Below are 25,039 nucleotides of genomic sequence, written 5' to 3' on the forward strand. Positions count from 1 at the left end.
AAGAACACTTGGACATTTTCATTTTCCAAAGGATTTTATGAAGTGTTAATGTCGTGATGTGATGGTTTCAATTTACTTTAACAGTTAGAAATTGGAACAGAAAATTGCAAGACTGCTTTTATGGCTACTAGGAATACCTACGAAAGAATAAAATGCAGTATCGGGATTCTTAGTGTACTACATATACTTTTATCAATTCAACATTGTGCAGAAACAACAGAAGAGTAAAAATACATTTGAAACAATCTGCTTCATACCTCATAAGATAAGTCAGTCTCATCTGATTAATCACATTCATACTATTTGCACACATTCGAGAATTACTGTCATGCAAACCTATTGTGCTTTTGCCTAATCTATATTAATACAGTTGGACTATTGTCAAGACATCTAACAATAATAGATCATGAACTAAACTTTCTTTCAAATAGTTTAATTATCGAGATGCCCGATATATGAACGTGAATCAATACTCCTCCAACAATATTTTCAATGAACACCTGGAAAGTACTGCTGGGAGAAGGACTTGAACCTGGATTCATTTTGGTGTCCAGTCTTCTGCTGGCTTGGTGGCGAAGGCTGTACTCCATTTTGGGAAAGAAAGAGAGGAGGGGAGTTCACTCAGTGTTTTGAGTATCCCTTTTAAACAGTCTATGACAAGGACTGTCTCGATTCTGGACAAGAGTGAGACAAAAGTGGAGACAAACTGAGTGAGGACAGGTGTTGTTGCTACCACTGCTGATACAACAATATTCAGATTTCTCTTATTGCAAAGGAGGTTTGGGGCAGAATTCCATTTGATGTACAGACTCTTTCTCCCTGCCTGGTTCATGGGGTCCCGGCCGTGGTTCGTTAGTTTGTCAGGTTGCCAGGGCTCCGTTAGGTTTCATAGTCACACAATGCCATTTAAGTGCAGTCATCTTGGCTGTGGGTTGGTTGAGATGTCACCAGGGGGCCTGTCCTTCCACACTCTGCAGGTTCCTAATTGGTTGGTCATCACTGGGTGATTGTCAGGTGACCTCCAAATGAGTCCTCACCTTGGAGATGCAGACAAAATTGCTGGAGTGCCCAACACTCAAATCACCAGAGGAGTCAAGATGGACCCATTTTACCATATACTGTTATGTTGTTACGTGTCAGGGCATGCTTCTAATTAGAGGACTTTATCCAAGGTGTGCCTAAAGACCCGAACTACTGGAGCTAGTCTGTGCCTGAGTTGTGGGCAACAGAAAGATTATTTAAAATCTTTATCACTTAATTCTTAGTGTAATTATTAGTTGGGTTGCTATAATAGCCACATAAAACATAGTTTTCAAGGCCCCAATGCTACGCTTCCTTTAAAACCCAAATTACAGTATGATATCCAGAATATAAGTAATAGGTGAAGTTTTTTTAGTTAGTGCTGTAAGGATTAAAATGGGATTGGTATGTTCCTCATTCAAACTATTTGTAACGTGGCTGGCTGGACCAGAACGACTATTGCTCATGGAATTTGAATTCTGACAGTATGAATACTTACCTAAAAATGTAGTTTACAAATAACAGAAAAGGTTCTCTTTGTTTCTCTAATCTATCTCAGGAAATCGTCACAGACCAGTTGCCTGTCGCCGCCACAGAAGCCGCAGACAGGTTGGCATATTTAATTTCAGACTGGATAACCGTGGAACAATCTTATTTTCCTTTGTCTTTCTGCTAAGTGACCTCATGCCGTTCACTTTCAGTGCCAGTCATGCCAGCCTGCCTTTAGAGAAGACGGCTCAGGTTTCTCCATCGCAGGCCGGTATGTCAGGTGAGGGGGAAGACTTTGAAAATTCATTGACTGTGACGACTGGCTCCCTGCCCAGGGAAAGACCCTTATAAAAGGAATTTCGCTTTTGGCTGAAGCAGACGGTGTGTCACGGGGAGAGGATGCTAAGCTCGCTGGCGGGATCCCTCCACAGATTCAGGACTGCGAAACGAGCTCCCCAGCAAAAAGTGAGAAACCTGAGGATGGAAATGGGAAAGCTGCCCTGAACACAGGACTCCCAGGTTGTTCACTTCATTTTGTTATAATACTGTCACACCTTTCCTGGCAGCTTGTGTTCACACTGACTTAAATTATATAGAGCTGGGGAAGGCAAACCAGGCTGTGACAAGCTTCAATCCAGGCGGTCTTCTCACTCTTGTATCAGTTCGTCAAGTCCTAGAATAATTGTGTTTTTGGTCTTTATTTAGCATTTTGGGAATCATTTTGAATGGGAATGCCGACACCCTGCATCTCTCAAAGACCATGGGTGGCCATTGCTGACTTCATTGAATCAGTTACCTTACTGAATTTATCGAAGCTTACCTGTTTTAAGACTTTACAAATGAATTAATCAGTGATTTGAGGGGGACCTGTAAGGCCGGGATTTTGGTTCTCCAGGATCATAGTTGTCCACCAAAGACAGTAGAATGATTCAGTGCAATAGAAATAGTTATCTAGTCTCTGTGTAGCCCAGTTTTGATCTCCATGCAATATTGATTACTATTTCTGTGATTTAATGATTTTTCAGCTTCTAAAAGATGCAGATGAAGTTATAATTGGGTCTTGCTTGACTACAATGTCTTTCTACTGCAAAATTACACAAATGCCAATGTTAATAACTCATCTTAGCTGCTATTAGAAGACATTCCCTTGATGCAAAGATAATCAGGTTGTGAATATGATCACATTCTTATTTGTAGTCTAGATCTTTAGTGTCAGAGTTTGATCTCCCAAAGATGCTCTATGGCCTAGATAAGTAGTGGGTATCTGTAATAGTAACATGAGTTGTTTTGACCCAGTTAGCTATCCCGTGCCTATAGAAAATGTATAATAGTATTTCTGCCGTAACTGTGCACCCAGTAGGTCCAATTTACTACCATTTCAGAAGCAAATGCCGAGATTCTGCAAGATCAGAATGAGATGTTACAGAGAATGAGAATGACCGATATCTCATAAGAAATATTTGGGTGTTAAGGAGCCCATATATTTAGATTTTTTCAAAGTTGCTGTGAGTTTTGAACAGAGGTAGGGAGTTATCAGCCTTTGCATCCTTTTTTTTAATTTCAAACTCACCGTGATGTAAAAATGGAAAGGACTTGGTAAGTGCTGGACGACCTCAATCTGTCAAATCTGACCGCAAGGTAATCCACAGGCCATGTGCTGTACGTTTCTGAACATCTGATCTTTAATCAAACTGTGCATGATAATTATGCCTTGAATAAATTGACCAAGAATTCTAATCCGTAAATTCCAACTTGAGACTTGTAGCATCGGAATTGTTTGAAATACAGTGATCTGCATAATTATTTTATTTACAGGTGTTTGCTTGTTCTTGTTACCATGGGGAACTATTGGAAATATCTAGTCAGTCTTTATCAAATACAATGGTGAAGTGCTGTCCAAGGCCTCCTTTTCCTCCTTGCGTGTAGCACATCAGCTTCCTTCACATTGTTGCCTAATATGCATTTTCTCTTAAAGGTCACTTTAACAATTAGAAAGCAGTTAGTTCCTTGTAAGCGGGTTGTTGTTCAGTGAGGCATTTTCATCTCGACGTTTGAATTGCTGGCATTGTTAAAAGTACCCGGACCTGTATTGTTCAGTGTGGAATTGCTCGCGGTTTTGTTTTGATGTTGCAGATGGAAGTCCGTCTACAGTGACTGAGAGCCGGGGCCCTTGTGGAATTGTGCCAAAGAAAGACACAGCGATGCAAAGAAGTAAATTTAGAAAGAACCTGGTAGGAACATTACACATTTTGTTTACTTGCTTTTTCTCAAGGGGCATTTGCATATTGTCAACAGGCATTGATATCGTGAACGTCTAGAGACCGGTGCACAGGAGCTGTTCTCCAATCTGCCTGCTTAACTGGCTTGTATGTTTTTTTCTAAATGCTGCATACTGAGTAAATATTGAGTATTAAGAGAGCTGAGAAACATTTGGATCTGCAAGACTCAGGTGTGCCAGTTTTCTATGTGTGAGGTATATCCTTCAGTCTGATTTCTCTTTTTCCTTCACACTTCGTTGTGAGCTGGGATTTCCGTATCTTTTTAGTTGTACTTGAGCATTCCTTGTAATGGGCTTTAGATGTTTGTGTTGAGGAGCATTCAGCACTGATAATAAAAATCACTTTGTTTTGTGTTCCAGCTGGTGGCTGTGGTCTTTTTCTTTGCATGAGCTCATTCATTTTCTTTTAGGAGCATACTCAAAGTATGGAAGCTATAGAGGAGCACACACCCCAAGAAGAGCAAAGTGACTCGACTCAAAACGAAGGTACTGTACCAGCACTTCTGACGTCTCGCATCTGGCCTGAAAAGCACTTACCAGTTCTGTAATCCATTCAAGTGATCATAAGAGTGCAGCGTGACCTGTTGGTTCCCACTAAATATCCAAATTGCCAAAAAACATAAGTGATTGTAGCTTTGCTTTGGAAAGGAAAGGGACTGTTTTTAAAACTCTTTCCTTTTCTTGCTGCAGTTCCCACGGAGAGTGCTGCAAACAGAAATAAGTCTCCAAATCAGGATAAAAACATGTAAGTTAATCCAAAATTCTAATAAACACTAAGGTCTAGATGTCTTCGCAATAAAAATGATATACCGTTTTTGTTTGGTAGTAATGTCTAGCCCTTGTTTGGAACATCAAGAGTAGAAAGTCTCCTTTTTCTCGGAAATAGATAGTAAAACACCCTGAAAACACCGCCTTCGTGCAAGAACAGCTTTAACTTGATATATATATATATATCAGTTTTGCAGTGTACTGTATAGTTGTATTAGCTTTGAATTGGCATGATTTGTCCAGTTTCTACACCATTATACTCCTTTTGTGACCCTGTTCTGTGATTAGGGTTATAAGGAAGTCTCAATTCCCCATGAGCAAATCGAAGCTATGTAAAATTCAAAGTCCTTTCCCACATTATCCCACACTTGTGACTACTGGATGAGTCTCGCGGTTTTTACACCAGCTCCCCTGGTTATTGAAGGCTCTGGTTCCTCAAGTCCGTACGTAATCTGAATTTTTACGTCACTCGGAAGTGACGCTTCCGCCGCCACTGCGTGAATACTTATAGAGAACTCCCGTCCGCGACGTTGCATTGTTCCTCCCTGATTCGCCCCCAGCTGCAAGTGAGAAAGGAGGGACAGGAGGGCGAAATTCCAGCCTCACCAGAGTTTGTCGTGCTCTAGTGGTGAACAGGCATGTGCGCTAGGTACGGGGAAGCAGTTCCTCATGGACTTTTACCGTGGCACCATAGAAAGTGTCCTCACTAGTGGCATCACTGTGTGGTACAGCGATTCTGCCAAGCATGACGGAGATGCACTACAAAGAGTTGTGGCAACGGCACAGAGGATCATAGGAGGAGATTTACTGTACCATCAATCGGTGAGATCCACTCCATCCGCTGTCGCAATAAAGCCCAGTCCATTAGTCAGGATCCCAACCATCCAGCCACAAACTCCCCCCTACCCTCTGGCAAGCAGTACCACACTGTTAAAGCACAGACCACCAGACTCAAGAACAGCTTCTATCCCATTGCAGTGCACATCCTCAACAGCTAACTGCAGCGCCTAAATACACATCTGCATTCTGCACTTTTTGCCTGGTCTACCATGTTTTTTTTTTGTCCCACTGCGACATATTTATTTTTCCACAACATATTTATTGTTCAGGTGTTGTCTGTTGTATTGTGTATGTCCCGAGATCAGCGTGATTAAGAATTCCAGCATACGTGCACGTATGGCAATACACTACTCTACTCTACTAATGACAGGAAAGTAGAACGCAAAAGAGAAGCAGCAACTAGCGGTCCTTGAGGCAGAGAGGAACGGTCCTCACATAACCCCCTCTTTATAAAGGATGAAGGAAAAATGTTTGAAAACCATTTTTCAACTTTGGTATGCACCAAATAGAGCATACACTTAAATATACAGTAAATTAGCAAATTACCTTCAACAAATCTATAAATACTGTACATTTCCATACCCTATCCTGGACTGTTTGGTAATTAAACGCAAAGCACACAGTAAATCACTCGGGTGCTTCTCTGACCCGATTTGTAATATGGATTACTCTCAATTTCCGCTGGATATGCAGGAGACGATACGCCTCATGCGTGAAAGTGTCAAACAGAGCCCTGGTGTTCATGACATTCTGTTTCCTCTGTGCTTTTTACCCACGAGGGAAGGTAGCCGCCCTCCTTGCTCCCTGCACATGTAGCATAAACTCTCCTCACCTCGACAACATTATTAAGGGACCTATGGCAGGTCTTTGTATGAGATTGAAACTTGGGGAGAGGGTGTAATGTGTTTTTTTTTTTTTTAAATGTACTGATCCTGGTCCAGTTTTGTACTTTATACTGAGCCTGGGCTTGCTTTTCCAATTGGAAAATTAACCTCGTGTTTAAGACTGATTTATTGCTTAATGACTCTCTGCATACAACAGCACAATGTAAAGTCAGAGATCTGTATACCACTTTTAAAAACATACTGGCTCAGGGATGAATTGAACGTCATGATTGACCTTGATACATTCAGTGAGTTGCATTAAATCGCCTTGTTAGTGAGAGCTGATGGGATGAAAAGGTTTAGATTTTTCCATACAGTTAAGATAAGGGGCTGTTCGAGGGTGTACCATCAGATCTTGTGGTCCAGAGTATGAACGAACCGGTAACTGAGCAGTGCTGAAATACAGTTTGCTTTAACATCAAGATAAATGCATCTATTCTTTTTCCCGTCTAGCTTCTCCCCTAGTGAAAAAGAGGTGGAGGTAAGTGCTTTTAATATATTTAATATCTTTGTAAGCACAACTATTCAGCAAGTCTAGAAATAGGAGTAAACTATCCCAAGTTCAAATGAACATTGATGCATCATGTTTTAGTTCTGTTTTAAAGCACATAATTTTGGCTTCTTTTAAGTTTTGTGGATTGTCTAATTAAACCTAATTTTAATCCTCTTGGTAATCCCCACACTCCATATCAGGGGTTCTAAGGAAGCAGCTCGTTTCAGCTCTTCCTGAAATCAAGAGCGTGCTGTGTAGATGTCATGGGTCTCTGCTTTCCAATGCGTTTCTTTAATTCAGTTTCTCTCTTGGCAGACTGAATTTCACCGTTTGTCTCTGGGCTTCAAGTGCGACGTGTTTACTCTGGAGAAGCGTCTGAGGCTGGAAGAGCGCTCCAGGGATCTGGCGGAAGAAAACTTGAAAAAGGAAGTCAAGAACTGTAAAGGCCTGTTAGAGGTGACGCGCTTCATTAGAGCACTTTAAGTGTCTTTGAATAGGAAAGTGTAAAAAAAAAAAAAGGCAGAAGTCTTTATCTGCAAGCTGATTTCACTACACAGATCATACTGCCAAAAACTGTTATCTCTACTCATCATGAGGAGCTGAGGTTGAGATTAATACGCTCTTTCAATGACAGCACACAGTCCTTTTTTACAGCAAATAATCCCAATCAGCAATGTCTTAGTAGGATGCTAGTTTCTTTGTACTGTGATTCCACTGTCAAATCTTTCATCAGTAACATTGAGCTTTTAGAATGACTTTTTCTCAATGCAAGGCTGTAGTGAAACTCCACTGAAGTTATGTTTTAACACCACAGAGAAGCCTGGACAGGGGAAACTATTCTTTATACACTGTTTTCCCTTCTGGGGTGGCATGCTGCTTCATTAGTGGCACTCGAGAACAGTGGGGATCCCCCTCGTGTCTGTCTCACTCTTCGAGGAGGGGACATCTAGCTCTGTTTCCAGGGAGGGGTTTAGAGGAACAGTGCTTAACCACTGTTAAAACTCCCTCTGATTTCAAGCGGGGGGCTGAACACTGGAAACTAGCTTTCAAACAGGTCTTTTAAATGCATAGTAATATGGGCTTTTTTAATGGTTACCAAGTTTACTTTACGAGCACGTCGGATTTTTAAAAATAATCGTATCGCTACCTCCTTTACAATACCGTCTTGTTTGTCCACTGCCCACCATATTGCATTGCTTTTCAAGTCTTTTCTGGCTTGAATACCAAGTGCGCCGAATAGCTAAATGTTTCCGGTCCTCATTAACCAGTTGTTTTATCTGAATTAAGAAATGTGTTTTTTTTTCTTTTATAAAAATAAAGATTAATTTTTATCTAGAATAACCACAAGAAATGTCAGATTTTCTTGCTGTAGTGACACAAGTGATGCCTCTGCTTCTTTCTCCAGAAACTCGCTCCCTTGTGTGAGGATGATAATCAGTCCCTAGAAATTATCCAGAGACTACAGAAGAACTTTGACGTTCTCGTCCAGTCCATGTCCAGAGTGTCGAACAGATCTGAAATGCTTGGTGCAATTCATCAGGTGGATTGTTAAACACTGCTCTTTCTGTTTTAGGACGCATTTATAAGTCTTAAAAAGAGATCTAGTTTAATTTTCATAGAATGTATTAATTTTAATGATCAATTTTATTATTATTTATAGATCATTATGAGTTCGTCCCATTTAACTTGTTTGTTTGTTTTTTAATCTGGCTGACACTTTGGGGAGAGTATGTAATGGTGTTGACCCTGTTCCTAGGAGAGCCGAGTCAGTAAGGCTGTGGAAGTGATGATTCAGCATGTGGAGAATCTAAAGCGCATGTACACAAAGGAGCACGCTGAGCTGCTGGAGCTGAAAGAGACGCTCGTGCAGAGCGAGAGATCTTTTGGGTCCTACTCGGAGAGAGGTACAAACTGGGATTGAGATGATTGTCGTACCTGCAGGATCGGATTCAGAATTGAGCAAACCGCAGCATTACCACCTTGAAACCTAATCCTAGTGGCTAAGCAGGGCTGGACCTGGCTGTGAATGACCTGCGAGACCTCCAAGCTGACTGTGTCACTCTGGCTATGTGGTGTTGGTGGACCAGTAGGTGGTGCTCATACCTCTAGTCCAGAATCTTCAAACTAATGCCCCAGTACTGTGAATGGGGAACACTGCACTGCAGTTGCCATGCTTTGGAGATGCTTGACTACTTGACCTTTAAAGATCCTATTACACTATTTGGAGGAGCTGAACCGTTAGCCCTGAAGTCGTGGCTCATTCCACCCTGTGCTTTGAACGGTCTAGCCTACCTAAATATCGCCTTAATTCAGCTGAAATGATTTCTCTGCCTGATCTGCTGTGTAAGTGTGGCTGCTGGTGCAGAATGGCTGTGGCGAACTACAGTAACTGGGTTTCTGTGGAGTAAATCTGTATATTTTAAGTCAAAGACGACCAGATTTTATATGGTTCAAAATTAAAAAAAAGTATTTTCTTCTCCTTTCTTCTGTCCCAAAATGGTTTTCTCAGATGATCTCCGGAACAAAAAGACTTCAGGATCTCAGTACAGCAAGGTCAGATTCATTTCACGTACAGTATAGTGCTTGACAGTTTTGTAGCAAAACTCTTGCAAAAATTGTTAATGTGTTCAAGCATTTAAATCTGCTTTTTCTGTTTCATGTTGCTTTTACTTAGCCTTCCTCAAGACGAGTGAGCGTTCCTGCCATATCCAGAAATATTGGAAATGCTTCCCATTTTGAAATGGTAAGATATGTTTCCGAAATGAGAGAATCAGCATAATTTGTGAAACGGTAAGGTAGAGAATGGAGTTTGTCGATACTCATGCAACAGTCGCTTGAGATACTTGTTGGTTTTGCTCTGTAAATTTGTAAGTTTAATTATGTTAATAATAATAAACTTTATTTTACATAGCACCTTTTAAAGGTGGCTTCTCAAAGCCCTTTACAGGATGACAACAACAATAAATAAGAAGAATACACAAGATAAGACACAATTACAATATACAGAGGAGACCATGGATGGTGGTACTAAGAAAAGCAGAGAGGTGAAGAATGGAACCAGTTCATATGTTCATATACACAAATTATTATTGCCAAGCTATACTGATGAAGCGCAGCAGTTTATTGACATCAGTAGCTCACTGGACACGGTTATTTATGTTTTAAATAGTGGGCAGATGTAGTACCCGCCACATGAATTGGGACAGCAAAGTCCAAAACTGCTGTGCTTTTCAATAAAGCTATTTGTATTTGTCACCATAAAATTAGAACGTATAATTAGCATATAACTTGCATTTAAGGTCATTCCAAAGACTACATTTCATCATATACGAACAACATATACTTCACGTTCAGCCCAATACATTCTGCTGTTGCCGTCATTAGTTACATGATCTGTAAAGATGAGTAACACACTAATTTGACAGGAGGTCACACCTGATATCCAAAGGGAACTGTAGTCCCAGTTTACGAGATGGTTATTTAATCTGGAAGACAAGATAAATTCATTGACATTGTAGAAAAAAATTAAAAATTGCGAATTGAGCACAAGATTGTGAAATCTGTGAAAGTACTGTTGTCAGAAACTCTCATCTGAGTTCCTAATAGTTTCCGTAATGACTTATGTAATGTGTTGTGCAGCAGACATTCAACTGCAGAAATGTACTAACATGATCTGTATGCACAGTTAACAAGTAGTATTTGTCTGCAAAACTGTCTCGAAATCCAAAGCAATATTTATTTTGGATTAAAAGAGATGTATTCGCAAGCCTTCTTGTTTGCAATGTAATAAGACCGCAACACATCACTGGAAGTTTTTTTTGCCTTGTTCTGAATCGCAGAACATGGTGCTATGCATAACATGGAAATTTCATTTATTTTGTGACGTACACAGCAACTTGTAAAACCTCCAATTTACTTTTTACTTTTATTGTGGTTTGAAATGCTGATTCTGTCTGATGCCAAAATATGAAAATAGCATTGAAGTTCTCATTTAAGTTTGTAAGGTTTTCATTTTGACAGTGAATCTCTTTTCATAATGAAAACATACTATTCTTTGATCCAGATTTTTGTTCTGCTCCTGTGATTTTTTTATATCTGTGTAAAATTTAATGGTCTTACCCTCCTTTCTCCTGAGTATCAGTATGTATTTAATTAAATTTAATGTCTTTGCAGCCGAAGCTTCATGAGATCTCGGAGACCGAAGCCGACAAGCTGTGTAGAACTGGGAATTGGCGAGTATCAGCTTGGGCACTTTTTATCAGTAGTTTCCTGTTGTTGCACTAGTAATGTTTCTGTCTTGGATTTCTTTTTCCTACAATATTCTTTCAAGATGTTGCCCACATTATTTAGGTGCACATGACATGTTTAGGTGCAGAATGCTTCTGTTTCTAGAGTTACCATTCATCCCTCAGTCTGCAGTATTGCATTCCCAAACTACTGGGGAATTTATTGTAGCATTCATCTAAAGTGGTACTCCCATGGTAAATTAAATTAAAACTCCACAGATGCAAATTAAAATAAAATATAATCTTTCTAGTACCATTTATGTTTTGATTAAGCTGTGCAGTTACCTATGTAACTGATTATCAAACTGTTACAGGAGGGTAATGGGAATGAAGCAAAACAGTACCCGTCCTACATTACAGCGGTTCGTGAGCTCATGTCCTTGGGCGGAATCTGATGAGCCCTCTTTAATGAAAGGGTAAGCATTACTCTCCTACTGTTCATTATCCTGCCCTTTTCTGTGTCTACTTTGGACTAGTCAGTAGTCCCCAACACGCACAGAGAAGTTCAAGTGGTAGATATCATTATGTAGACTCTATTGGCATTCCACTTGCAACAGCAGATGGACTAAAACATCAGTGCAAAGTTGAGAAATTATTTACTCAGTTCAGGTAACTGTGATGTATATTTTACTGTCCATATATGGTGCAAGATCATGCCATCTTTAGTTTCTCAACAGAAAAGTACTTTTAACAATGTATTCAGACAGTTTAGAAATCAATTCAGTTCAAAGGACTTTGTTCAGTTTTAATTTTGAAGAGGTCTGTGCAGTTGTGCCATAACAGGACAATTTATAGCGGAGATATGTTCTTGCATAACCACTGCTGTTTGTTGAATACTAATGTGTTTGCAGATATGAACAAGAATCGGAATCCCCTCCTGCAGAGGAAAAGAGAGAGGAAATTGTGGAAAGGAAGTCAAGCTTAACAGAAATGGGCATTAAAATTTCATCAGTCTTAATGACTTCCACAACGTTAGTTAAAAGTTTTTTCACATGCTGCAGCTCTGCTAAATGTGGTCAGCTTTGTGGTGCAGGGTTAACATGTAATTAAAATTGTTCCTGCTAGCTTTGCTCTTCTGGGTTATTGGAAGCTTTCTGCTTGGTGAACCTAAACCAAATTGGGATGCTATTGCTGCCCTACATGTGTGGCTGAAATGTAAGCTTGTTGTGCTGAATTAAAGTCAATAATCGGAACATTTAAATATCCTCCCTTCCATTCCTTTACTGTTTTTCTTTTTTGTTATCCTATTTTTTGGTCATATGTATTTAACACTTTTGTCTAACGTACTAATTGCTACATCTGTGGAAAACCTAACAATTCCATGCTTGACAAACAGTGCCTTGGGCTTGCTGCAGTATGCAATGTGGTGCTATTACACAATGACTGGGCTGGCACTAAAAACTTCTCTTCTTTCTTATTTTTTTGCAGCTGTGACCAGATCAGCTCACGGTTTGCAGATTTCCGACATTCGGTTTCCAAAAGCAACAGAGGAATGTGGATTTCCGTTGTCCTCACTGTGCTCTTTGCAGCTTTCATCGGCCTCATTGCCAGCTTTGCTTTTCAGCCTTCTGTGGATGCAGCACCTGTAGGGACTGGAGACTCTTGGGTGGCAATTCAGCAGTTCCTGTGGCCTTATACTGGACTGAGACACAATGGCCAGCCCCCTGTATAAGACACCGATTATCTGTGGAGGTGTTCAAAATTCTAGGCATTCTGCTGGAATTGACTGAAGACACGTCACTTCTATTATATGCAGTAGGTAGTTACGTGGATATACTGTAACACTTTCAGTGAACTGAGTATATTTTTTCATCTGTCCTTTTGGGCTCTTTTATGAACAGGGCACTGCAAACCCAAAACATTTTTAACAGCTAAACAGCTACAGATAACTACTGATCGTTGTTTAGACTTTTAATGGCTGTTGTTCTTACGGCATTTTTATTACAGAAATTGCACTTCATGCTGATAGTCCCTTGGTTTACTGAATAAGACTGCCTTTTTGAAGTCCACTTTTCACTTTAACATGATACACAATGAGAAATTACCATGCACATTTAGGGTAATAAGCACTGATAATCAGGTAATTGATTTTGTTTTAATTTTTGAAGTAAACTTTAACTTATTTTATGATTTTTAAAAATTAAAATGACATAATCAGAGAGAACAGTGTGGGAAAATGTGAACATTTTTACTTTGCAGGGCTGTTGTTTTTCTGTTTGGTTAATCAATGTCTATATTATAAAAGAAGTTGCGGTGTAATTCCTAAAGGTAAATGAAAACACTTTAATATCTTTCAAAAGAAGTGGAAATGTGCACAATAAAGTAATTGTTTAAGCATATACTTCATGAGTATGTTAATACCCTGGTTGCATACAGGAGTTTTTGTACACAGTCGATAAATAGATAATGAGAACGATTAATTCTGTCGAGTGCTGCATCACACATTCTTTCTTTTAGCATGTGTAGGAATGTAGAATGAAACTCGCTGCCTTCAGCCAGTTCTGTTGAGAAAGATTCGCAGTACTCTCTGTTCTTCAGGCGCATAGCTTTTTGAGTGCTGAGCAAATACAGACTCCACTCTTCTTCGGACACCGGATCAGTCTTGAGGTGCTCACTCACCTGAAAACAAAATGTTCCTATTACTGTTCAACTCGAGCCGCACAAATGTTATTCACAGAGGTACAGACCTGGGGATATGTAGGGAGAGAACTTAATATCTATAGCCAAAAACCTATGCAGAGCGAAAACATTGATATAGGATACATGTAAAACTCAATTGCTCTAAGAAGCAGGAACACTTAGAAATGTAATTGTGCAGTAGAATATGTCCTGTTTGAGAGGTTAAGAACTGGATGCTGCAGCAGTACTTCAAGCTGTGAAAAACCCATTTGCTCACTGCAGTCATTTATAATCAACTTCCTTGTTCCTGGTTTTTGCATCAAGTTTTTTAAGTTGTTACTTCACCCTTAAGACATGACCCTCTTATTTATTTCTAAAGTCGTTCGGACAGCAGTTCTATGAATACAACGTAATTTTGCAGTGGTTATGCCAAGTGTTCAGTTAATTCTCACATTTCATCACATTTTAGAAACATTTATGTAAATAAGGAAATGATTGTATATATTGTGTGGAAACGTTCCAATGGTATTGCAGATCTTTTACTGATGCGTCTAGGAATTAGAAAACAAGATTTCACTCCACTTTAAAACTTTTAAAAAAATGTGATGCACACATTTAAGAGGCTGCCGCCTTCCATTCAGATTAAAAGAAGAAAGCTGCTCTTCAGCTTAAGGAAAAGGTGATTCCTATCACACTAATCTCTGTGTACTTTTAAATGTCAATGTGAAGATAAAAACAGATTTGCAAAGGAATCAGGAATAGTTAATTCCATGCTGAGATGTAGAAAGAAGAAAGAACAAAAAGCACATGGGCTGAAGCACACACTGATGCAGCTACCTGCTAAAATGGATTGGGCTGGAACGCCTTTAAACTAACCCCAAAGCAGATTAATGCATTGTCCTCTAGTTTTAAAGTAAAGCCACATAGTCGTCGTTCTTAAAGAAAGTAGCTTTCAACTTCTTGAATATACCTGCATAACTAGGTGTTCTTTCCCTTGCTCTGCATTCCACTGGCTCCAGCAAAAGGCATACGCCGATGAAACCAAGGCCATCTGGTCATATGCAGCTTGCTCCAGCTGGGGGTCCTGATAGAAAAATAAGGGGCAAATATCCATTAATTTCTAAAGTGCAAATAGTTCTTTCTGTATGTGTAAGCATGTAACATTTATACTGAGGACCTGATGGTTGACTGTTTTACATACTGTATTGAATGGTGAGAGGGAGAAGACTGCTGTTACCACTACACAGGATAATGTCAAGATTCAAGGTATTCGTTCCTGCCTTTCCTTTCTGCTAATGTCATAGACCAGTTTGGTAGAAGAAAGATCTTGAGATCATGGCCACACAGCAGCTGATGCTATCTATGGGTGTGTAAAGGGATCTCTAACAGAACATTCAAGCAAACTTCCTTTTTTGAGTCAGGAAATGCTTTCAGTTTTCTATGTTGCCCATACCTTTTCATTAACGCTGACATATCTGTCTGAATATTCATCCACAAATATATTAACACCAGCACTTCTCATTGCTCGTATGAGAGCCGATGGGGTCATCCATTTTCCTCTGATCTGGGAAAGGCTGCTGTCGCTGGCTGTGATATTTAGCATGCATTTGTCATCCTAGTTGTGCAAGGAGAGGATCAGGTTACTTAACACAAATGCCTAGTACTAGAAATGGTGTAAACTGCACACTTAAGAGATACAGTAGCTTATGAATCAGAGGAATTGTGATGTTTACTGGACACGCTGGTATCTATATTTCAACTAAATTATTTGAGAGCCCTACACTACAAAGCTTATTCAACAGTCTTGTATATATGAGAGAGAGCACAGGTCTACAAAACCTTTGCCACCTTGTATAGAGGAAATACAACATCAATGTAACCATAGACAATTCAATGGGTTCTAAAGCAGCTAGTAAACAAAATATGGAAACACATGTTATTCATATTTTAGTAACCTGAAATTATCAGTTTAGATTTAATACTGTTTTTTAATTTGTTTTCTATGAAAGTTTAATTAATTTGTTTTCTATGTTCTCTATGAAAGGAGGCCCTCTAGCTATATTCTGTAGTTAGCAGATAATTGATCTGAGAATTTCCTCCAGCTGTTTGTTGAAACAGGCAAGGATCTCACCTATAAAAACATGGAAGAAGCTAGCCCGCCATACTGCCACAACCCACGGTTCTAAATGTATGAGAGATCAAGATAGCCAAATGAGGCTTTGTCTTTTACTTTCTGAATGTTTTTCATGGCTGGAACTGAAAACCTAACAGAAACATTTGTACTTATAGAGGTTGAATACTGCAATTACATGATCATGAAGGTTTTTTTAGTGCTTACATTTGTCATTAACAAACATGAATACTTTTATTTTCTGTTCATTGGCACCAATACCCATTAACTAAAAATATATATTCACTTCGAATCACTCCTTTATACTTTTAAGTTAAAAAATGAATGTTTTTTTTACACAAGCAGCTAAACTACAAATCTAAAGGGCACTTTACTCACATTAAGGTGACAGAGATATCATTTGTCTGACTGTACATAGTAGGATCATTGATTTGGTATAGATAGTGCTTGCCTTTATTGTTATTTCAACTTCAGAGATGGCAGCCGTGACAGTGAAAAGAGCTGTATTCAGTCCAAGGGGTCTGAGCTCCCAAAACTGAAATGGCATATTAACATAAGAATCCTGCATAAGTGTGAAGATATAGAATGTATCCATCTTGAAATAAATTTTCTTTGCCTCTTTATCATACTTCACATCGCTTATACGGTCTGTTTTCCACTGATGACCTGCAATGGACAAATTTAACACAAGTAGGAAAACATTAAATCATACAATATAGAGAAATATTTTCTATTTTTGTATTAGAAAATTATTTTTATTATGGCCTGTGTTTACAACCACAATTTGGTTTGTCATATGGGGTTCTGCGTCTACACCTGTTGGATTAAATGTTAAAATACACTAAATGCAAGCACAATTTCTATGTTTTTTTTTCCCCATTAACAGAAAAATAAATTGCACACAAGAACTTAAACAAGAATAGGTTTTAAATTTTGTATGTATGCTCACACTGGACATTCAAACTTGAATTAAGAGAATACAAAGAAGAATTTTAACTCAATTAATGGTTTCACCATTAAAGATCATCTTAGATTCACACTGTTTGTTTTTTCCTAATGCCAAACTGGCGAGCAGAAAACTCTTAAATAGCAAAACAGTCCAGCCGAGGAAACCTCAAACATTAAAGTTAAAAGTTTACCAGTGCCATCCCATCTAGCAACCTGAGGGTCCTCCAAAAACGTGACAGAATCAGGAAGACTAATGGTGACCCCTACTGGCGGAGAAGTCAAATTGTCACTCTCCCTCTCCCTCTCCTCCGACTTAGCAGACCCTGAGGTCTGTGGTAGGTTTTGTTCCAAGGGGTATGGAAATGGCTGGAGTCCTGTTTCTGAGAGCTGGTGGGAGGACAGAATAAATACCACTAAGATAGAGAAACACAAGATCGGGCTAACTATTAACTGTTATCAATTTCATATCTTTTCTAACATCCTGGACTTTTAACTGGGTCACAAACATAATTGTTAAAAGAGTCTTGAAAGAATTAAACTCAAGGAAAGACTTCCTTTGTGTTATATGTCTGACTTGAAAAGAAATCCATTAAAAGCACACTTTAAAGATGGTTGACTTCAACTGGTTAAGTTTTTAATAGAAATATGGATTTTCAATTAAAATGTTCATGCTCATCAAATTCATTAAAACACACAGAAGTAAGATCTTCAGTGTCTTCTCAGACAGTTCAAATGCTTTTTGAAAGGATAAAAAAATCCTCTATCATTTGCAATCCTTTTAATCAGTGGATTGTACTTAAAACACAATATTATTTTATTTTCTCATGGTAATAATTACTTCTGTGATTGTCCATCCTTTAATGTCTTTGGATTGTGGGGGCAACCTGAAGACATCATAGTAGTAGACTCCCCCTAATGGTGTGAACTGGTGCAGGTCAACAGCATCTTCTTCCAAAATATCTTCTTCATGCTCCTGTGGAGCAACAGTTGTTTCTTCCTGTGCTGTACAAAGTCAAAGAAAGATCATTCCAATATACAATAAAGTAAAATATGTAATGACAAAATGGCAACCGAATGGCATGACCTCTCCATCTTCTGGCCGTGGTTAAATTGCTTACCATCAATAACTGTTTCCTCTGAATGGCTTTCGGGCTTACTTTCTCCATCCTCATCTGTCTTTTTCTCCACAGAGCTTGATTCCTCTTTAGCTGATGTTGTGCTCAGGGCACTCTTTGAAGAAACAACAAACTACTTTATCAAATTAGTTACCGGCTTAGTTATGTCGATTGTCATAGTTTTTTAGCATATTCTTTAGAAACGTGAAAGTTTTCAATTTCAACTTACGAGCTTTGCCATTTAAAGACTAATACTCACTTGTAAGACCATTACATTCAGCAAAGCTGGGTTTTCACACTAATCTAAGAAGTAAAGTTAACTTATTACTGTAATTATTATTGCAAGGCAGCATTTAAATAATACACAATGTGAATGCTTATAGGTCTCTACATTTACCACATTGTGAAACAATATGGCTGTGAGCAAAAGTGACCATTGTTCACTTTTTATGCTCTTGAAAAACTAATGCACTAATGGAAATCAAGATGACAAATAGATGACAAATTTATGTTGCAAGACTGCCTCCTTTACATCACCAAATTAAACTTTTGGTCCAATCATGTCTAGATTTCATCTTCGTGTATTTTTGTTGCAAACTGTACAGAAACACAGCTGCCTCCTATCTCCCCTGACAGGTTAATCCCCCAAAAATGAGAAAAATCAAAATTCCATCCGAAGACTTGTTTTCTTCAGCCATTTTCGAGGAATGAGAGCTTGATGTTACGGATAAGCAAAAATACAAGTGAACCACTTAGCATATCATCGATTTACTCCAAATGTTACATTATAAAAAAAATATATGGGCTGACATGTATTTCCAAAAAAGGCAAGTTATTTCCATTGGCTGGAAACACTGGTGAGAAGAAAGGGCGGAATGCATAGGCATCAGTGTGGAGCAATGGTTAGGGATTCAGGACCCATGGGTTCAAATCCCAGGTGAAACACTGTCGTACCCTTGAAGAAGCTACTTCTCCCAAATTGCTTGAGTGAAAAGGGGGTAGACATACAGTAAGCAGCTTTGGATAAATGCATTAGCCAAATTAATGGCGTTTATAACAAAATTTTGGGAGGGATGACAACAACCAAGCTCCATCAGACTCAGCTGTCAGTAATTAGAAATCACTCCAGTCAATCCATTCCTCTTCCAAATGCTATAAATACCTACGAGATCCCTATCTCTCTCTCTTGCACGTCTCTTGCATCCCACCTCCACCTCTGCAGCTACCCCTTGGTCACCCAGCACGGGGGTCCTGGTCTCCTTGTCCTCTGGCCTCAGCCAAGTGGGTTCAGCCACAATTTCGCTCCATGACACTTTCATCTTGGGCGTTTGTCATTCCTCGTGAAATCCAGTTAAGAGAAAGCCACCTCACCTTCCTATCGTCAGACTTAACGGAGCGGGTCTCATCTTCAGGGATGTGAGCGGCCTCCGTTTGGCCTTGGTCCTGCTCCTCCACGCGGCCCCCCACTGGAGACGCCGCCCCGGTCCCCGCGAGAGCCCTTCTGGCCAAGGGCTGGAGGGAGCGGCTCAGATGGGACAGGTGGTCGTAGTGAGTGTGCAGGATCCTGATGGCGATGTCACTCACGGCCAGCTGCTTGGGCAGCTCAAACGCTACTCCGGCATCTTGAAACTCCAGTCCTCTGAACCTGTCGATTGCAGAAGGATGCTTTTGAAGAGTCCTACAGTATAGTTTCTACAAGATACTGTGACATAAGCTTTACACATCCTTGTTTCAAGTTACTTTGCCTAAATCTTGCTGAGACCGTTTTTAAACTGATCTACATTCAGTGGTACAGAATTTCAGTTTCAATTAACATTTAGGAAGACAACTCTGACCTCATGCTGCAGATGTGTCAACTTGTTTCAAACGCTCTGGTGGTTGATTAACAGTACTTCTTCATTTTAAAATGCTGAAATATAAACTCACACTGTTTTTGTAAGAAAAAAAACATACCTTGGATTTTTGCTGAGGTTTGCCCACAAGCACAGCGTCACATTCACAGTTGTCATCACAATGCGCATATTCCCCGTCTCTATGTCTGCAAGATCTCTTGAGTGCTAAAGAAAAATGCAGTACACTACGGCTTAATCATCACAGCGAACAAAAAACAAAAAATGAATTTGTGGCTGTTGTATGAGTAAAAAAAAACATCTCTGTGTATTGTTTTCAAGATGAATAGCAATATCCCCAAGTCAAGGCAGTGAACTGGAACACCTGTGTGTGTTCAATAATTCATAAAAACTACTCAAGATCCACAGCGAAACAAATTCCCTACGCACGTAATCTACCTTATGCTTATACTATATGCATGCTGCTTCCCCACCGGACATTTGTGGCAGGGAGACAGGGAGATACCCTGAGGCTGGAGTGGTTGACTCCAGTGCTGGTAGAGGAAGAGAGCTACAGGGGGTGGAACAGCCCACTTCCCCAGGAGCCCCAGGGCAAAGCGCCCCTGGGGAGTCTTAAGCTTTGAGCATAAAACATCCTCACCAGAATTCCTCTAGACTCTCAAGATCAACCTGAAACCCAGGTCTCAGTTCATTCGAGCTTAGTTCCCCCATGGAAATAGTTCACTGCATTAAAGCTGGTTCTCTAAATGGCAGTGTTCAGGGTTTTTAAAAAAAAATAACTTCACTCTACGATACATTTTCACATCTCTATGCATGTTCCTGTGTGTATACTGTATATACTGTAGGACTGGATATACAACCCAAGGTACAAGTGGGTTCCTCTTTCTTGTATATAATTTTTGTTGGGATAAGGCAAATATCAAAAATTATATTTCTATGAACCACAATATGTTAATATTTTAATTGCCATTTGACGAGCCCAAATGTTTGGTAATGGTAAAAAGCACTAATAAAAATGGTACTTTACCTTAAGTATTTCTTCAGTAGCTTCATTATATTTAGAATAAATGAGGTTTTGTAGGTTGAGAATACTCTCTTTATATTGAAGCACTTCCTTTTCATTCAACTCAGAGCTGGGGGTTTCATTTAAAAGGTAATCCAGCTCCTCGATAAGCTGAGAGTATAGCAAGAATTATAAGTGTTGCGCTTTATAAGTAAATCTTTTTAAATCCTACATTTTTTTATTAAAACATAGAACTCAGAAGAAATACAAAATCAATATAACAAAGACTGAGATAAAAATTGTGACTGTTTTGCCAGATGCATTTTAATTATTTTATTCCTTATAGTAATGATACCTATAGTGTAGGTCTAATTATTTTTAAAAAATTAAATTAAATATCTTGTAAGCTCAACACATTGACTACACTTAATTTCTTACATTATGTTTTCTTTAATAATCAGGAATTTTATGGTCTACTAAATCTCTAGATAAAACAAGATAAATCCATTAAAACAAATGACACAAACATCATTAACTCCAAAAATGCCTCAGTCTTTCTTCCCATACATATTATATAGTCGTAAGATCGTCTACTTATTTTGTGCACTTACATTAATTGCTAAAGCACACTGATTCAGAACACAATTGATCTCCACATCTGTATTTTCTCTCCATAGATTTATATATGTGTTAATCTCCTGTGGCACTGATGGATCCGGACTGCCATCACACTTCATGTAACGATCCCACTACAAAAACAAATATCATGTTACTCATATTTTTAGTTTTTCCATAATTCATAAATTCATTTTGTTTTTTAATGATTGATTTTTTAATGAAATTATTTATATGGACCTATAATTAATATTAATTTCTGTACATTATACAAATTACAAGTGACACAATGGTTAGCATTACTGCCTCAAGGTGCTGAGGCCCTGCGTTCAAATCCAAACCCGGGGTGCTGTCTGTGTGGAGTCTGCATGGTCTCCCTGTATTAGCTTGGGTTTCCTCCAGGTGCTCTGGATTCCTCTCACAGTCCAAAAACATACTGGTAGGTCAGCTGTCTTTTGGGAAAATTGGCCCTGGTATGAGTGTGCACGTGTTTGTGTGATAGACCGGTGTCCCATCCAGGATGTATCCCATCTTGCGCCTGTTGCTTGCCAGGACAGACTCCAGCTCCCCATGACCCTGAATCAGATGAAGTGTTATAAAACCGATGGACGGATGTACAAACTACAGCAACATTCTTTAACTGTGTCCATCTTAAGAGATGTAGTGGTAGTGAAAACACTTTAGGTTTCACTAACTCTTAGTGATTTACAGCATCTAATTTACCTTTTCCTTTGCTCGGAGGTCTGCACGCCATTTATTCACAGCACAGTGATTTTCCTCCAGCGTGCGCCGGAGCTCAGCAAGCTCATCCTCTCTGCGTTCCCTGTCCTGTTATTAAAGGACAGCAATAGGTCATTTGCTTTTGTGTGCGAATGTGAAAACTAAGTGAGCAGTAGTGCATAAACTGGCTAGATGAGATTATGTGATAAGTTATCTACTAGCAACCAAACAAATTCAAAAAGCAGAACTGCCTCTTCTCAGTTTTAACCATTTACTGTATATTGTGTCTCGAAACATTATTCATCCTCTCCCAATAATGCCTCATTTGAATTACAACTTTTTATAGGTGAAAGTAATTTCAGCAATAAATGTACAGGAAAATCAAAAGCAAAGCTATATAGAAAATAAACGTTATGACTTCAAAAATTGTAAATGGTTTGAGCAGAAACATTTATAGAGGGACTTTACATAATAATTCAGAAAAGCTGCTAACACAAGAAGCCCACCAGACTCTGTCAGGATGAGCAGTGGGTACTAGACCAGACAACGTCAACAACAGTGGAAATTCAGAAGTGTGCTTAAGGTTAAGTACAAGAGGCACTTCTTAACTCAAAAAGCTTCAAAACAAAACAACACTTTTCAATTTAATATACTGAGCTCATTCAAGCAACAGTTGGCTATATAGAAGCTAATAATTAAAACTAGCAAAGCAGGCCTAACAACCTCCTCTTGTTTTTTACTTTTCTAAATTCTTAAATTCCATCTGAGAAAACCTTTTCAATAATTTGCATTACATTGTCAGCACCATTTGTAACATAAAATGCAGATATTTATTATTATTTTATTGTTTTTTTACTTCTTTTCATTTGTTCATACGAATACAATTAGCTAGAATGAGTGATTCTTTGTGATCTCTTTTTTTAGTGAAGGGGCTGGTCTGAGAAGCAAGGCCTGGTGTGACTCCGCTGACCTTTGACTCAAGTCTCTCTTGCTCCTCCTGGACCTTCCTTTCCCTTTCTGATCTCTCTGCTTCCTCTTGCTCTGCAATGAGTCGTGCCTCTTCTGAAATTAGGAAAGAACACAATTAAACAGGATAGCATGGCCTTCTAACTTCAATAGAATATGGTCATAACACGCTAGAAAAAAACTTAGGTTGTTCAGTTTCTTATAAACTTACTTCTGATCTAAAGGAATTTAGAAAAAGAAAACAGAAGCCTCATTAAGTCTACACTGAGTTGAAAATGACAGTACAGAATTATAGAGAATACCTTCTTCTTTTTGTTTCCTCTCTTCCTCTTCCTTCTGCAACCTCTCTCGTTCAGCTTTGCTGAGCTTGCCTTTCTTCTTTGCAGACTTTAAGTAAATGAACATGCTAAGTAAATCAGCATTTGAGCTCCCACTACGTTTAATTGTAAATCGTTAGGATGAGGTGCAAGATTATAATCATAAACATCCTGTGGCCATTATAGTACATACAATACTGATGTTAAAAAGCTGGCTGGTGGAAATATTTCCTCAAACAGCTGGAGAATGTTGGTTGTTAGCATACTGAAAATGCTTCTGAGCTACCTTTGATGGAACATTATCCATTGCAAAACATCATCTTAGCATTTACAGACATTACAGACTCAACCCAATTAAAATATGAAGGTAAAACACACATTAGCAGGAGCGATGTAGCTACATTCAGTCATACCTTTTCATCCTTTGGCGGCTAAAGGGCAGGAAATGAAATGGAAAAGAAAAGCAGGTCAGAGAAAAAGCAAACCTGGCAGCTACTTGCACAGAGTTGAAACAAGAGTGTGGCTACTAAACTGGACAGTGTGGAATCAAGAATGCAGCTATTAAACTAGGCAGTTACTGGACAGAGAGGTATCAAGAGTGTAGTTATTAAACTAGGCAGCTACTGGAATCAAGAGCGCACTCATCCAACTAGGCAGCCAAAGGAACACAGTCGAATCAAGAGTGCAGGTATTGATTGCAGATACATCCAGGACTTAAAGGATGTTCTGAGCTGACTGGCTAAAAGAACTGAGCCGTTCTGGTTTTGATCACAGAAGATGAAGAAGTGACATGATCCACATATGTAACATTTTCAAAGGTATTCACAAAGTCTATCCAGCAGGCTTCCTCAGAATCAACTGGATGTCACAAGTGGAAACTGGAGGTCTGAAGGAGAAAGCTGCACAGCAGCGCACGTAATTATGACAGAGGTACATCTGTACACAGAGTTGGGGGAGTATGAAGTAGGCCCCGCAGTCAATGAAAGCCTGAAAGGGCTGGGAGAGGTCCTTCACTAAACCCTCTAGTCTCTGGAACCTGTTTATGTTCGCAAGAGTGCATTTATTCACCTGGTTCTGCAAGCAGATTTACAGTATTTACGGTATTTATTTACAACTCAAACTACATAGAAGTTTGTATGTTGTATACTGGGTTTTGATTAAAAAAATCGATTATTTTGTTTTAAACGTTTCAAACACAAGTCCCTATTCACATTATTCTAAAGACTATTTAGACGCCATTGACAGAATATTAAACAATTTAAGGAGAAATATACACTAGCTAACTTTGGCAAGCTCTTTATTTTACTTTAAAACACATTAGCCTAACTTTGTGTGAAAACGTAGAGATGCTTTTCTTTACTCTCTTTATTCATCTTACGATAAAAAAAAACATTCATTTAAAAAAATGCGTAATAAACTGAAACAGTCCACACACAGCTTAAGACAGTATTGTACATTACCATAATTACCTATTTACCTACATCTGCACAGTAGTTCAGTGAATGTCACAATCAAAAGTGTTAGAAACCGTAAGATGTTGGAAGTGTCAGAATAATATTTAAATAGTATGATAAAAACATATTTATGTCTGGTATAAAAACTTTCTCAGCTCCCGCACTCACCATCTTGCACTGTTTGGCGTCCAAGTTGCTACGGTAACACGAGAGCACGCGCACTGCACTTACTACACTGCCGTA

At 39.0% G+C, this 25,039-nt stretch overlaps 2 protein-coding genes across 7 annotated transcripts in view; one reads left to right on the forward strand and one right to left on the reverse strand.

The window, feature by feature from the left end:
• Window positions 1-13,399, forward strand: part of lrmp (lymphoid-restricted membrane protein) — a 39,549-nt gene extending 26,150 nt beyond the window's left edge. The window contains exons 24-39 of one of the 4 annotated variants that reach the window (XM_069192727.1): window positions 1,580-1,629; window positions 1,722-1,789; window positions 1,885-2,028; window positions 3,643-3,740; window positions 4,198-4,273; window positions 4,478-4,532; window positions 6,733-6,760; window positions 7,088-7,228; window positions 8,178-8,312; window positions 8,529-8,676; window positions 9,282-9,325; window positions 9,447-9,515; window positions 10,946-11,004; window positions 11,373-11,474; window positions 11,910-12,029; window positions 12,487-13,399. In XM_069192727.1, coding sequence (XP_069048828.1) covers window positions 1,580-1,629; window positions 1,722-1,789; window positions 1,885-2,028; window positions 3,643-3,740; window positions 4,198-4,273; window positions 4,478-4,532; window positions 6,733-6,760; window positions 7,088-7,228; window positions 8,178-8,312; window positions 8,529-8,676; window positions 9,282-9,325; window positions 9,447-9,515; window positions 10,946-11,004; window positions 11,373-11,474; window positions 11,910-12,029; window positions 12,487-12,730 — 1,581 coding nt within the window. In that variant the 3' untranslated portion in view covers window positions 12,731-13,399. The remainder of the gene's footprint in view (window positions 1-1,579; window positions 1,630-1,721; window positions 1,790-1,884; window positions 2,029-3,642; window positions 3,741-4,197; window positions 4,274-4,477; window positions 4,533-6,732; window positions 6,761-7,087; window positions 7,229-8,177; window positions 8,313-8,528; window positions 8,677-9,281; window positions 9,326-9,446; window positions 9,516-10,945; window positions 11,005-11,372; window positions 11,475-11,909; window positions 12,030-12,486) is intronic. The other 3 variants (XM_069192728.1, XM_069192729.1, XM_069192730.1) reach the window with 3 other exon arrangements.
• On the reverse strand, window positions 13,322-25,029 carry dnai7 (dynein axonemal intermediate chain 7). Of its 3 annotated transcripts, XM_015352044.2 has the most exons (16): window positions 24,965-25,007; window positions 23,756-23,773; window positions 23,328-23,412; window positions 23,030-23,121; window positions 22,063-22,167; window positions 21,336-21,473; window positions 20,749-20,895; window positions 19,825-19,928; window positions 19,243-19,516; window positions 17,875-17,986; window positions 17,595-17,758; window positions 16,948-17,143; window positions 16,260-16,474; window positions 15,131-15,292; window positions 14,648-14,761; window positions 13,322-13,677 (listed from the first exon to the last, which is right to left on the reverse strand). In XM_015352044.2, the coding sequence occupies exons 1-16, from the start codon at window positions 24,965-24,967 to the stop codon at window positions 13,402-13,404; spliced, it is 2,205 nt and encodes a 734-aa protein (XP_015207530.2). In that variant the 5' UTR covers window positions 24,968-25,007; the 3' UTR covers window positions 13,322-13,401. The 3 variants fall into 3 exon arrangements, 2 of the variants coding, with proteins under 2 accessions (XP_015207530.2, XP_015207532.2); XM_015352046.2 differs by lacking the exon at window positions 23,756-23,773 and having other exon boundaries at window positions 24,965-25,029; XR_011190110.1 differs by lacking the exons at window positions 13,322-13,677; window positions 14,648-14,761 and having other exon boundaries at window positions 15,207-15,292; window positions 16,260-16,343; window positions 16,438-16,474.
• Window positions 25,030-25,039: the final 10 nt, after the last annotated feature.

This window comes from Lepisosteus oculatus, chromosome 7 (assembly GCF_040954835.1).
Source record: "Lepisosteus oculatus isolate fLepOcu1 chromosome 7, fLepOcu1.hap2, whole genome shotgun sequence".
Taxonomy (NCBI): Eukaryota; Metazoa; Chordata; class Actinopteri; order Semionotiformes; family Lepisosteidae; genus Lepisosteus; species Lepisosteus oculatus.

Coding starts and splice junctions, on each gene's coding strand:
- dnai7 (XM_015352044.2), bottom strand. Junction 17,987..19,242: donor TTAAGTCTGACGATAGGAAG/GTGAGGTGGCTT, acceptor GTTTCTTCAAAG/AGTGCCCTGAGCACAACATC. Junction 17,144..17,594: donor AAGGATGGACAATCACAGAA/GTAATTATTACC, acceptor TCCTCCCACCAG/CTCTCAGAAACAGGACTCCA.